Source organism: Antechinus flavipes, chromosome 2 (assembly GCF_016432865.1).
Source record: "Antechinus flavipes isolate AdamAnt ecotype Samford, QLD, Australia chromosome 2, AdamAnt_v2, whole genome shotgun sequence".
NCBI lineage: Eukaryota > Metazoa > Chordata > Mammalia > Dasyuromorphia > Dasyuridae > Antechinus > Antechinus flavipes.
The window spans coordinates 231,698,539-231,713,362 of NC_067399.1; the positions used below are offsets into that span (position 1 = coordinate 231,698,539).

At 35.4% G+C, this 14,824-nt stretch overlaps 1 protein-coding gene across 2 annotated transcripts in view; it reads right to left on the reverse strand.

Annotated features, from left to right (window-relative positions):
• STK4 (serine/threonine kinase 4) overlaps positions 1-14,824 on the reverse strand; it is a 115,310-nt gene that overhangs the window by 75,266 nt on the left and 25,220 nt on the right. For both annotated transcript variants that reach the window (XM_051976484.1, XM_051976485.1), the window contains exons 6-9: positions 14,123-14,290; positions 12,511-12,648; positions 10,453-10,581; positions 7,903-8,089 (exon numbers count right to left, since the gene is read on the reverse strand). In XM_051976484.1, the coding sequence (XP_051832444.1) occupies positions 7,903-8,089; positions 10,453-10,581; positions 12,511-12,648; positions 14,123-14,290 (622 nt within the window). The remainder of the gene's footprint in view (positions 1-7,902; positions 8,090-10,452; positions 10,582-12,510; positions 12,649-14,122; positions 14,291-14,824) is intronic.

The window sequence follows — 14,824 nt, forward strand, 5'->3', positions numbered from 1 at the left end:
TGTATTGGTTCAGACAATATTGCAAAGTAAAAAGCACAATATACCAGGAATCAGAAAGCCTGATGTCCAGGCATTCCAGTCCCAGGTACTGCATTAATCAGCTGACTAGGGAAAATCATTTAAGCTTTTTAGTTTCTACATTTGGTTACAACTTTGCAAAAGTGGATTAGATGACCTCTAAATTCCCTTTCAGTTCTAATAATCTGTAAATCTATAAGATTTAGTGTGAATGCCAATTCTTAGATAATCAGAAATGATGTTTCAGTTAAACCTTTTTAGACTTTTTTCCCTTTGTAAAATGAGGAGGTTGGATTAGATGACTCCAAAGGCCCTTTCAGCTCTAATACTCCATGAATTCATGAAATCCAGTTTGAATGCCAATTCCCAGATGGTGAAAAATGATCTTTCCTTTTTGGGATTTCATACAGAATTTTATACTTATCTTTCTTTATTACAGGGCTTCTTAAACTTTTTCCACTTATAATCCCTTTTCATCTGAGAAATTTTTATGTGACCCCACGTATATAGGTATATAAAATAGGTATACAAATCAGACATTTACTGATAATAAATCAAAATTTTGGGGCACCCACATATAATTATGTGATCCTACATGGGGTCACAAACCATAGTTTAAGAAGCTGCACTCTATTTCACAATACTATACCATCATCATATGATTATGATAGAATATTATAAAGTATGTGCATTCTGTATCCTCTGTGTTGTAAGTCTGGACAAAGACCATGCCATTTTCCCTTGAGTGCCTAACAAAATGCTTTGCTCATAATAGATGCTCAATAAACTTTCCTGAAAGACTTAATTAATTCATTCATGACAATGTAATCACCAATTTCTTACTGGCAAAAGCAACCAAGTCAGAACAACTTAGTGCCAAGCAATCAACATCTTTAGCTCATCATGTCTACTTTATAACCTAGCTTCCCTGGTCACAGGGGCCATGTTGGTGAGAATCTTTGACTTGGAATCTAAGAGATATTGGTTCAAGTTCAGGTAAGTTCCTGCTCCTCTTTGAGCTTTGGCTTCCTCATCTGTAAAATTATATTTCCCTTAAGGTCCTAAAAGCCCAGCTCCAAATTCTATGATGCTACTACTTTTAGGGCTCTCTCTTTTGCTCTTCATTACTATTGTGCTACTGCCCTCTCCTGGAAAACACTGCCCCACAATGAATTTTGGCTCTTTAGTTATCAGAGTAGCTGCTAGAAAAAAATATTATAAACCTTCATTACAGTTAAATCAAAATTGTGAGAATACACAGATTAATATGTGGTGTGGCAAGATTTTGGGAATATATTTTCAAACACCAAGAGCCTATACTTTTTGGCTCATTCCATAAAGACTGAGAATATTAACAGCTTCCAAAGATAAAATGAGGCCTAACATCTGGATATAGTTAGAAAAAATTGAATATACAATTTGAATTTGGTCTCTTCCCTGGGAAGGTGACCTTGAATTATTTGTATAACTGTGAAGAAAGACCAGAAACCAAAATGTCTACTCTTCTGCAAACCTCACAGAAGGAAAAACCATTCTGTAATCACTAGTTCACTAAGAGTTTTATTTTTCAGAGATGAAGACAGCCTTATTGTGAACCCATTTGTCTTCCCTTAAAAAAAAAGCAATCCAAAAAAAGCAATGGATTCTGCAGGAATAAGATAAAGGCTTTAAACTTCACAAAGGAATATTCCTGTGTGTCACAGATCTGCTCTTTTAGAGGGCACTTAACAGATTTTCCTTGTCTAGCATTTCTCATCCCCAGCATACTTAGATAGCCACTACCTTGACGCCAAGGAATTTCTCAAAAAATATAGAACACCATCAAAACATTAACAATAGTTATGTTGTCTTTATTTTGGCTAACAATGATAAGCCATAATATGGTAGAAAGAGCATCAGATTTGGAATCAAGAGACCCAAGTTTGAGTTAAATCTTAGTTCAACACAGTTCAATTCTCCTGGTCCTAGTTTCCTCTTCTCTAAAACAACTCTTCTGAGTTGAAGTAGATGATATTTAAAGTAGTTTTCCATCTCTGAGCTCTAAAGATGAGATGGAGGCTCAGAAATACAGACCGTGCTCATATAAAGAATGCTACTTTTATCAAAAGAGAAAAGTAAAAATCTGACAAGCAGGTTCATAGGAATCAGAATTTGCTCTAATTAACCAGCAGACCCAAATGAATTGTTTCAAAGACTAAAAATGAATTATTTTTCATAAATAATGGCATTAAAACTGAGAAAGGATGTAAATTCATGGTCTGTTCCTACCCTTCCACTGTGCTTTCATAAATTTTATATATATATATATATATTATATATATATATATGTATGTATGTATGTATGTCACATAAATTTTAAAACTATGTCATGAAAATTCTTTCAAGAAACTGGGGATGTTAAGAATAATAACTCAACATCTAGAACTTTATATAAGGGTACTTTCTTCATAAGGCTCTGTGAGTTAGTTGCTTAAGTACTTTCAGAAGAAGAAACTGAAGTTCACCATTAATATGCATCAGAGCCAGGTTTTTTGAATCTTGCAATCTAATACTCTTCCCTCTATATCATACATACTACCATTCCATTTAATTTGGGCAAAAGATGATTCAAAGTAGATAAGATATACATGATTGTAGTCTTGAAAAATATTAACAATAACAATAATAATTCTCATTTATGTTGAGGTTACAGTTTACCAAAACAGTTTATCAAAAATTTCCTCTGAGAAGCAATTTGCAGTAGTGAAAAAAGCCCTGGATTAGGAAATCAGAGAAGTTGGGTGTAAATCCTGCTTTTGTTACTTAGTGACCCTTGAGCCCATCATAACTTCTCTGGGCTGATGTGATGATCTCTAATGTCTCTCCAGTTGGAAATCTTCAATCCTATAAATATATTATTTTTGAAGTGCAAGCATGTGAAAGATGGATTGGACATGCTTTATTTGATCAAAAAAGTCATGGATAGAATGTAGACAACAGATTTTATCTCAATCTAAAGAAGAATTCCCTAAGGAGAGCCCAGTAAATGGGATCAAGTTATCGAAGAACTAAATTTCAATTAAAAAGCCTTTGTACAAACAAAACTAATGCAAACAAGATTAGAAGGGAAGCAACAAACTGGGAAAACATCTTCACAGTTAAAGGTTCTGATAAAGGCCTCATTTCCAAAATATATAGAGAACTGACTCAAATTTATAAGAAATCAAGCTATTCTCCAATTGATAAATGGTCAAAGGATATGAACAGACAATTTTCAGAGGATGAAATTGAAACTATTACCACTCATATGAAAGAGTGTTCCAAATCATTATTGATCAGAGAAATGCAAATTAAGACAACTCTGAGATCCCACTACACACCTGTCAGATTGGCTAAGATGACAGGAAAAAATAATGATGAATGTTGGAAGGGATGCGGGAAAACTGGGACACTAATGCATTGTTGGTGGAGTTGTAAACGAATCCAACCATTCTGGAGAGCAATCTGGAATTATGCCCAAAAAATTATCAAATTGTGCATACCCTTTGATCCAGCAGTGTTTCTATTGGGCTTATATCCCAAAGAAATACTAAAGAAGGGAAAGGGACCTGTATGTGCCAAAATGTTTGTAGCAGCCCTATTTGTAGTAGCTAGAAACTGGAAAATGAATGGATGCCCATCAATTGGAGAATGGCTGGGTAAATTGTGGTATATGAATGTTATGGAATATTATTGTTCTGTAAGAAATGACCAGCAGGATGAATACAGAGAGGACTGGCGAGACTTACATGAACTGATGCTAAGTGAAATGAGCAGAACCAGGAGATCATTATACACTTCGACAACGATATTGTATGAGGACATATTTTGATGGAAGTGGATTTCTTTGACAAAGAGACCTAACTGAGTTTCAATTGATAAATGACGGACAAAAGCAGCTACACCCAAAGAAAGAACACTGGGAAACGAATGTGAACTATCTGCATTTTTGTTTTTCTTCCCGGGTTATTTATACCTTCTGAATCCAATTCTCCCTATGCAACAAGAGAACTGTTCAGTTCTGCAAACATATATTGTATCTAGGCAACATATCTGCAACATATCCAACATATAAAGGACTGCTTGCCATCTAGGGGAGGGGGTGAAGGGAGGGAGGAGAAAAAAATCGGAAAAGAAACGAGTGCAAGGGATAATGCTGTAAAAAAAAATTACCCTGGCATGGATTCTGTCAATATAAAATAATCATTAAATAAAAATTAAAAAAAAAAAAAAAAAGAACTAAATTTCTTATCATGTTCAAGCAGAGACTGTATTTGCCAGAATTAGTGTAAATAGAATTCATGCTTAAGGTAGAGGTTGGATATGATGGCCTTTCACATTCCTTCCAGTTCTAAGATTTCATGGGAATCAATGAAATTAGAAATAACACAGTAATGATATTGTGGTAAAGGAAGTGTTAAAATACCAGTAGTACTTTATGTCCTAATTACTTGCAAATGCTATACCCTCTTTGTGAACTGGGGAGAATATGATAACACACAAGGGAAGTAGTGTTATAACAACTCTCTTCAAACAACTGCAGGTAGGGAGGAAAAATGGGCTGATGGTCAAGAATTTCTGTGCTATGCAGCAAAGAAATCACTATCTGATGAACAGTGTTGAAATAAAAAAATTTCAACAGGATCTGTGTCTTTGGTTTCAATACAATGAAACTATATATCAACAATAGCTGTCTTTTATTAGAATCAGTGCTTCCTATGAAACAACACACATACCTAACATTTTTTTCATCTAAAAACATTAGCGTTGATTCACCTAAAATATGCCTGAGTTGTCCTAAAGTAGATGTGCTGTTATGTTCCAAATTCCCATTTTTTAAGAGCTCAATGTAGCAATAGTTCTAAATATTTTTTAAAAAATTGATAAATACAAGGAAAATAGAAGTTACAATTAACATCCTTAGAAAAATTCAGTCTGGTAGAGGAGACATATCCTTTGATTTTTTAAAAAAATCTGATTTCACTTGTAAGGACACACAAAAATATACTGACATTCCTCCATGTTTCTTAAGTTGCCATGGCTAAAAAGTTAATTATATGTAGGAAGTGGCACAGTGGATAGACTGGACTTAGAATCAGGAAGACCAGAGTTTAAATCCTGTCTCAGAAACATCAGTTGTATGACCTAGGACTAGTCACTTAATCTCTCGCAGCCTCAGTTACCTCATCTGTAAAATGAAAAGGCTGGACTCATTGACCTCTAAAGTCCTTTCTATCTCTAAAATCTATGATTCTATCATAATGAGCTCATTTTGCTGGTCTGTCCTTACTCGGCAAATACACTGTCTACCAGCAGGCCAGTATTTAAAGCATTTCCAAATGCTAAGATAGCAAGGCCGGAGCTTGCCCTCTCTTGACTTGACCTTCAAGAACTTAGGCAATGAAAAAAAGACTACTGAAGGAAGCATAGAACCTTAAAGTGACAGAAGATCAGCAGCAAATACCAAGGGCCATCATGTAGGATGACAATGACTATGCTTGAGTCAGACTATGTGTGAAGACAGAAATGGGAATAAGGGAATATGAAGTGCAGTACCATCTCTTGTTTGTACTATATAACACTGTCAATGAATAAGTGATTTGGTGACTGAACCTTTTCTGGGAGTAGACCACCAGAACCAAAAGCTTTAGAAATGGGGAATGAGACAAGCCTTTTTTTAAAGGTGGAACAGACTGCCACAGGAGGCAGTAAACTATCAGTCATTAAGGGAATTCAAGTGGCAATTGGAATCACTTACCAGGGATGGAATGGAGGGGATGAGCAATTAGTTACAATTAGTAGAATCAAGGCGTTCTAACCATCATAATCCAAGAAAAGCAAGGGAAGAGCAGAAATAGAGAGAGAAGAGGGAGGATAGGAGAGGAGAGAGAGGAGGAAAAGAGACAAGACAGAGAGACTTTAATAACTCATTTAATTTGTCTCACTAAAACTAATTTTAAAAGCCTAGTTCAGATTTAACCTTTCCAACATGGCATAACAAGTTTCTAACCTCTGTCACTCTAGACAGTCAAAGACTAGGAAAATAATAATGGTGGGACAGCATGCAAGTCAGGCCTTTCATAAAAGAGGTCTTTCGATCTCTCTGTGGGAAGCAGACTTAACTGAAACAGGGAAGGTAGTGCCAGTGCTTGCCAGTTTTAGTTGGCAGGCCAGTTTGCCAACTCAGTGTCTACGACTAGTTTAGGTGAAGCAAAGAGGTGTTAAAATGAGACAAGATAGAAGATTTGAATGATTCCTAGCTGTTCTTGGCTTTATTTCTGTCTGCATCCTTGAGCAAATCATATACTTTATGCTTCTGTGAGCTATTTAATCTCACAGCAGCTTTAGGAAGATCAATTTCCCTGGAAGAGCATCTGAGGATCCTTGGAAGAAAAGTCTTAAGATAAATAAGAAAAGGTTGGTTTTTTTTTTTTACTATTTAACTAAAACTAATACTAAGAATACTAAGGTTTAAATCCTAGCTGCATCACTTAATTTGTAATTTCGCTTCTGTGAACATCAGTTTTCCTAATAAATAAAATGAAGAAACTGTTCTAGATTATACCTACTATCTCTTCCAGTTCAGTATGTGGAGGAAAAAAGTCTTACAGTGCAAGACTCAGATTTGAATAGCTTTGAATTTTTGGACAAAATAATGAACTTCTCTGAGCTTCAGGTCTGTATCTAGAAAATGAGGTTCATACTTCTTCAACTACCAACTCCCCAGAGTGTTATAAGGAAAATGAAACCTAAAGTTGTATATATATGTATTTATTTTATTTTTATGTTCTCAGATCCTATAACCTTCCTGGTCCTCTCTGACCTTATATGATTCCCCCAAACAAGTTCCATGGCAGAATCATCATTTTCCTTCAAGTCAATCCATCTAATTCAACAAATATTTTACTACCAAGTGATTTAAGGCTTGAGGCAATTTGATTAAAATTATTAAACTGCAGATGTAAGGTAAGGCTCAAAAAAAACCTATAAGCTACTTTTACACCCTGCTACTAGGAGAGAGTTTTAGGAAGAGATATCAAAAGTTTAGGGATCTTCTCATATACTTAGATTTCCTGATGGAAGTTATCTAATTTCCTCCTGGAACAAAATAAAATCATTGTTTTGGTTTTTTTTGTGGCCATAAACGTTTTTGTTTTCATTTTTTAAAGATTATGTTCCTACAGTAATACCAAACATTACATTATTTATTTGAAATCATAAAAAAGGTTATTTAAGCTCTCAGTTTATTACAGAGCTCCCTCTACTGGTCCCTTCAAAGAAAACACAATAGTCTCAGTATTTACTTGGTACAGGAGGTTTTTATCTGGATCCATGAACTTTAAAAAATACTTTGAAAACTTACATACCTTAATACACACACTTAAAAATATTATTATGAGAAGGGGTTCACACACTATCTCACAGAAAACTAAAGAGACTGATGACACAAAAAAGAGTAAAAACCCCAGTATTAGTAAGAAGCAGCATGGCAGCAGGAAAAGAAGATTGGGAATCAGGAGACTAGGATTTTTGTCCCAGCTTTGCCACTTTCTGTAATCTCAAACAAATAACCTATCTTTTCTTGCCTTCAAGTTCTTCACCTATAACATGCTGGCAAGACTCTTTTTCAGGTTCCCTCTAATTCTAATAATCCATTAAGTCAATGAAACATAGAAGGAAAGTTATAAAAGCCATATCATTAGAGAGGCTAGAAGAGCCTGGGGGAAGAAACTAAGACTTAATATATTGTGAAAAACCTACCCAATCTTTTTTACCTTATGGGATGGAAAGAAAAGAAAGACAAGGAAGCAACAATTGAAGCACTTATGGATGGTTTTCTGAGTCAGTTTGTCTGTCAATACTTACTTTTCATAGTTCCTTCCTCCTCCTCTTCTTCAGTGTTGATCACCATTGTGCCCAACTGTGATGGCAAAGTGTCATCATGTTCTATCATAGTATTGGCTCCATCACCCAGGGTACTAGCAGCTCGTACTGTGCCGGTCTCGTCTCCAACAGCACGAACCATTGTGCCTGAATCAGTTTCATCCTCCTCCTATAAGAATGCAAAGTTCAGAAAAAAGATGATTTACATTACAATTAATCATATCTGAGCTCTCAAATCTGACTAACCAGGATAAGATGACAGCTAAAGGACTGCTTAATCTCATGGGACTGGGAGCATAGCCATTCCATTCAGATGTACAATAAAAAAGTATGGATTGAGAACCAGAAAACTAGGGTTCTAGTCCCAACTCAATGCACTATCTCAGAGAAATTAGCCTCTTCCCTTTCTGGGTCTTAGAATCCTCACAAAAATTAAGAGGTTGGATTATATTCTTTAAAAACTTGTTATTTCTTTGGTGTGAGCACTCCACTTACACAGACTGATTATAAACTTCCTAAGGCTTGGAGACTGGTCTTTGAAAATTCCTGTGATCATAACCTTTAGTAATCTACAGTCTCTTGGACCTTAGCCATGTTGATCCTTGAATGACAGATACACAGTTCTTTCCTAAGTCTATACTATTAAGTGGTTTTAGCTTGGTAGGACCTGCTGAGGTTTATGCATAGTAGAAAGATAGTCTTCAAGGACCTAGAGTTACTCCATGCACTAACGACTTATTAGAGAAGAACTTTGCTATATGACGCTAAGTACAGTATGGGACAGCAAGGAGGCACTGTGGATAAAGCACTGGGCCTAGAGTCAGGAGGAACCAAGTTTAAATAGATTTGAGGCCAGACTTCAAACAATTACTGGCTGTGTGATCCAGGGCAAATCATTTAACCTCTATTTGTCTCAGTGTCCCTATTTATAAAAGGAGGTTAATAATTGTATCAACTTCCCAGAGTTGTTGTGAGGATCAAATGAAAAAATAAATATAAAGTATGGAGCAGTGCCTAGTATACAACAAGGGCTACACAAATATTAAATACTACTACTATTATTATTGCTGTTGCTATTATTTCTAAATAAAAGATAAAGAAATACAAAATAGTTACTTCCTAACATTAAATAGGCAAGATATAAAAATGATAAAATACATTTAATAAAACAGGGGCAACAGACAAGTCTGGAAGGGTACTTCAATAAACTTCAATAAAACACTGAAAAATAAACAAATCTAGCTAAGAAACTTGATCTATTTGGGCGTTAGTTTCTTCACCTGTGTAACAACATAGGGGAATGAGTATGGAGATAGAGTAAATGATCTCTCAAGTCCCTTTCAGCTCTAAATCCTATATCCCCTACTGGTTACAGAGCACAAAATATCAGTGCCTGAGAAGACCTGAGAGATTAATCACCTCATTTTACATACAGAGAATAACAAAGCCAATGGGACACTATCACGGGAAAACTTTAAATATAAACTGAAAGACAAATTGTTGGGATGTCATAGAAGAAGTTCACAATTTTAAGGAAGGGTTGGACTAGATGGTCTCTGAGGTCATTCCCACCTATCAATCAAAGAAGGCTAGGGAAAAATGGGAATCCTTATGATCCCCAAGGAGAAGGGCACAAAGGAGGGGATCTAAAGAACTCTGAAATGGAAGTCCTGAGACCTGAATCTCATTAAGACTATGCTACTAACCCTGGAAAAAAAACCACTTCCCTTTTCTGAACCCCAGTTTCTTCTTGTCCAGGGAGTTGGACAAGATAGGTGGTTCTCCAAGTGTATTACAAGAATCCATGGGGATTTTCAAGACTATTAGGTAGTTTGAGAGTTGAATACTAAGACTTCATTTGACTATTAAAATACTCCTCTTTTCCCCAACTACATATTTGTGTAAAGCTAAATTTTCTTCATATACTTCAATCAGAACATAATAAAACTGAATGAATGCAGAAGCAGATGTGAAAATCCAGTTGTCTTCTATTAAGCCTGGCATTAAAGAGATATGTAAAGATATGTAAAATAATACCACTCTTCCTATTAAATTTGGAAAAGTTATTTTTCATTAAAAATATGTTATGCAGGTAATGGGTTTATTATTTAATTTTATCAGTTTACATTTCTAATTCAACAAATACTGATAGTATTTTAACATTTAACATTAAATAGATACAATTTATCTAAATGAAATCAATTTAAGAAGATAAAAGGATCTAAAGTACAAAAAGTTTGAGAGTCATGGGACTAGATGATCTCTAAGGTTAATGTCTCTTCTACGCTCTAAGGTCCCTTTCTATTTCTGTCATTGTGTGACAAGATAAGTAAAGCAAAAGTGATTCAGGGACCAAAAGAAAAACAAAACTAGTCACAATTTTAGGAAAGATAGGCCAAGAAAGGAATGATGCCAAACTGCAGCTTCAGATCAAGGATAAGCTATTTGCCCAAAGTCCCTCTCCACTTCAAAGTCAGATCTTAAGAGGGCCTAACCATAGAGCCCAGAAGTCTGGGGCTTTCTGCCACTCACAGAGTTGTCATCATCATCCTGATCCAGCTCTCGCTGCTGTGCTTCTTGGCGTTTCAATTTAACATCCATAGCTTCATTAATCAAATCCCGTAGTATTGATACTCCTTTTGCACTCTTAACAAATGGATGCTTGAAAAAAAAAAAAAAATAAGGGCAGTACACCATCAATATACTCTCTAAAGCATTTAATCTCTGCTTACCATATAGTCCCGGATTGTGGATAGGCACACCTATCTCTGTTCAGTAGTTTCTCTGCCAGAGCACCTCCCTTCCCTCAGTTTCCCACCTCCAAATCTGCGCCATTTTTCAAGGCCAAGGTTAAAGCCAACATTCTTTAGGAGGCTGCTTCCAGTTGAAAACGATTTCCTCCCCTGAAGTTCTACATACTTAGCATCAAAACCACTAATCAAATACATAATGATATATTACTGTCTTGAGATAAAGTGTATGTTGCCATTTTGCATGATTATTCAGCATTTTTTGCATATTTAGCAAAAGCTTTAGCCTTGGAGTTTAGAAACCAAGATCATAGTTTCAGTTTTGCCACTGACATACCTTGTGTGACTTTGGTTCCAGTTATTTCCTTTTTCTAAGCCTCAGTTGCCTCATATGTATGTGAATTGGAGAGAATAATACTGGTACAATTTTCCTCAGAGGGCTAATGTGAAGGCAGGACTTTGTAAATTCTAAAGTCTCCAATAAATGTGAGGTCTTATTATTCTGATCTTCTCAAAAAGACTATCTGCTGGTTGAGTGTAAAGCTTACATCTCATGTTACTACGAACCTCTCCTAAAGCCTAGCACAATTACTAAACATATTAACACAAGATCTTAAAAACAGAAGTTCAACGTTGGGCTCATAAAATTAGCAGGTATGTGACTTGGGCAAGTCATAATCTGTGAACTGTGTACCTCAGTGTCTTCATCTGTAAAATGGGGATCGTAGCACTGTTGTGAGGCAAATGCACTGTTAACTATGAAGCACTAGGCAAGTGTGAATTCTTAGTGCTAAGAGGAATAGCAGATGTACCATAAAATATTTTTCAACAAATGAATGGCAATTATATGGAAGAATGATAAATAATTCCTGGAATAAGAATGAGAGCATTTTACAAAAGAATTGCATGCGAAGGGCAAATCGTCCTAAAAAAAAAACTTTCCTATAATATGTAGCATTAGATACTAAGTTCTCAAACTTTGTATATCCAGTGACCAGCACACCTCCCTGCACAAGGTAGGCATTTAATAAATATTTGTTCAATTAGCTAGGAGTCAGGAGAGTTAGGTTCAGACTTTGCTCCAAACTGGCCTATAACCTTTGGTATATCCCTTCCTCTTTCTGGATATTTTATGTATCTAGAAAATGAGGGGCTTGATCTCAATGACTGAAAAGCCCTTTATAGTTCTAGCACTCTATGATTTCTAGAGTTAAAGCATTCACCTTTTGAAAGCAAGAGTTATTTTATTCAACTTTATAATTATTATGGAACATTTAGTAAATGGTTTCTATGCGAGTTCTCTTTCTAATCTGTATGACAAAGGCTAAAGGCAAATAAAATCAACATCATTTTTAGTCTTACAAATGTTCTCTATGTACAAAGGTACAAAATAACAAATGAGGCAGGATGATTCTGTGGGGAAACTGGCAGTTTCAAATCTCAGTTCTGCAATTATAATCTTATTCAGATGATCATGGAAAAACCCAAACTCTCTGAGACTCAGATTTCTAATTTGTAAAATGAGAATAATCCACATAATGTTATAAGGAAAATACTTTATGAAGAAAATATCTTCTTCAAAGATACTCAAAGAAAGAACTCTAGAAAAGCAGTGGTTCATCCATAATCACCTAGCTACTAAGGGATATCTAAAAACTCATGCTGATAATTTCTTTCTTTGTCATTACAGTCCAAAAATTCTTCAAATGTCACTTAAGACTTTACCTAACCTCATCAACCATAATGTGCCTCCATTTGTCTGCCAAGAAAAATCACCACATTTATCTCCATCACATGCTCCAGGCTACAGTCAGGTACCCTGGCCAAGTGAGTTCTATACCTGAAGGAGCTGAGTAGCCGTGGCCCGGTGCTCAGGGCTCTTCACAAGACATTGCTTCACAAAATCAGCAAAGTTGTCAGACCAGAGCTCTGGCTTTCGGAACGTGGGAGGGGGATTTGTAGGAATCATGAAGATGGCCTGAAACAGAAAGTTTTTCAAAGGGGGAAAAAATAATGCCTCATTAGAAATCTTATTAGGGAAGCCAAAAAAAAAAAAAAATTTAAATTGAAGATAGAAACTGCATTCTATATCTGTGCTTACCCCAGCACCTATCAAGAACAGAATATTACATATACCAGGCATTTTTTTTTAACAATGAATCATAGTAAATAAGTGAATGAATAAAAAAGCGTTCATTCTTTCCACTAATGTGTCCCACTAGGATACTAATAAAAGTTTGAATATTTCAGATCATGGAGATTTGGGAGTCATTTTCCAAGTATCCCTTATTCATATATAACTATCCCATCCATTATTTCTGACTCAATTCAGGTGCACCATCTCCTGGTAGTCATTACTGGTGAACCCTGAAAGTCAGAAGCCAATTCCAAAGGTTATAATGCCCAGAGGATTCCCAGAACACTTTTTCATCTTTCCCCCGTGGCCATCATCATCACTTACCGTGCTCACTGTTTGTGGAGTAAGAGAAAAGTAATAGAAACTAGGATTGGAATTTGGATTCGAGTTCCAGCAGGAGTACTAACTCACTGAGTAGTAGCCTTAGCCAGGTTCCTTCCTTTTCCAATTTCAGTTTCTCCATTTATGAAATAAGGAGGTTGCACTAAATAGCTTCTAACGTCTCTTCTATTTCCAGGATTTTATTACTCTACAATCTTTGGCATTCACTGAAAATGCTAAGAGGCTGATTATATTTCAATACCACATGCCTCAGAAAGAAGTACTGAGATTAGCTGAATATTTTTAAATATGTGAACAAAATCATGACACAGTATAGTTATGATGTAGAGGTATAACATGCTGCAGTTAAATTCTTCAATGTCAAAAATAACAATATTATCCCTTTTAATTTCCAGTAATATGAAAGTTATAATTTTCTAAAATAAAAATTTTGCCAGAAATTATCAAAATTATTTAATTTTAAATGTCCAAATAAGTATAATTTTCCCCTCTCATCTCTCTCCATTCCTATCCCCTCATGCAAAAACACCAAACTATAAAAAAGTCTTCACTTAGACCTAACAGATTCCTAGCATAAAAATTCTCCCTAGAGGGAAACTAATTAGCATTAACTGTACCTTTAGTGTACTATTCAATAATAAGAGTACAATGTATAAGAGATAGGTCCCTAAAGGATCAAAATCAACTTTTCAATGTAAACCAGAATTGGGCATCTGAGCTAGTTCAGAATCCAAATCATTGCCTCTCCTGGACTTTGACCCACTCCCATCTGGCTTTAATACTCAATATGTGACTTGGAAAATTCATTTATCCACTCTAGGTAACAGTGTCCTTCTCTGTAAAATGAAGACACGGGATTAAATGTTCCCTAAATTCTCTTATAGTTCTGATAGTCTGGCCTATAGTCCCTTCAAACAGTCATGAATTGTCCCAATTAGAAACTATTTCATTAGTTTTCCATCAATTTCCTCACCCTCATTGGATGGATATCAGCATATGGGGGTTTTCCCTCTGCCATTTCAATAGCAGTGATTCCCAGTGACCAGATGTCTGCCACACAATTATACCCAATTTCCTGGATCACTTCTGGAGCCATCCAGAAAGGGGTTCCTATCACTGTATTCCGTTTTGCCATTGTATCCTAAATGGGAAGCAGAAGAACAAACATGAAATAATAGAAGAAAAATCAGAAATAGAGTTGGGAGCAAGAAAAAAATATCAGCTCTTTTTTTCCTATTTGTATTTTTATTTAAAAAACAATTTATTCAACAGCTCTGGTTTTCTTACCCAATCTCAACTCCCTCAAATGATCTTATCACACTCTCCACTACTTTTAAATACTTATTCAATTCTAATTTGAATTATGTTTATCTCTGTACTTTACTAATCTATTTTATAAGATTGATATATCCCACCTCGAAGTTAGGTCATTACATTATTACGCTAATAATGTCTTATTTATTCTTTACTTATCTAGTTTCTTAAAAAAAAATTTCTAGCATTGTTTTTAAATTTTGAGTTCCAAATTCTATTCTATCATACTCAAATACCAACTTCTTCTATCACTCCCCAACTGATAGGCATCCTTTCAGTTTCTCTTTGCCACCACAAAAAGAGCTGCTATAAATATTTTTTACATGTAGGTTCTTTTCCTTTTTAATTTTTAATCTTTTGG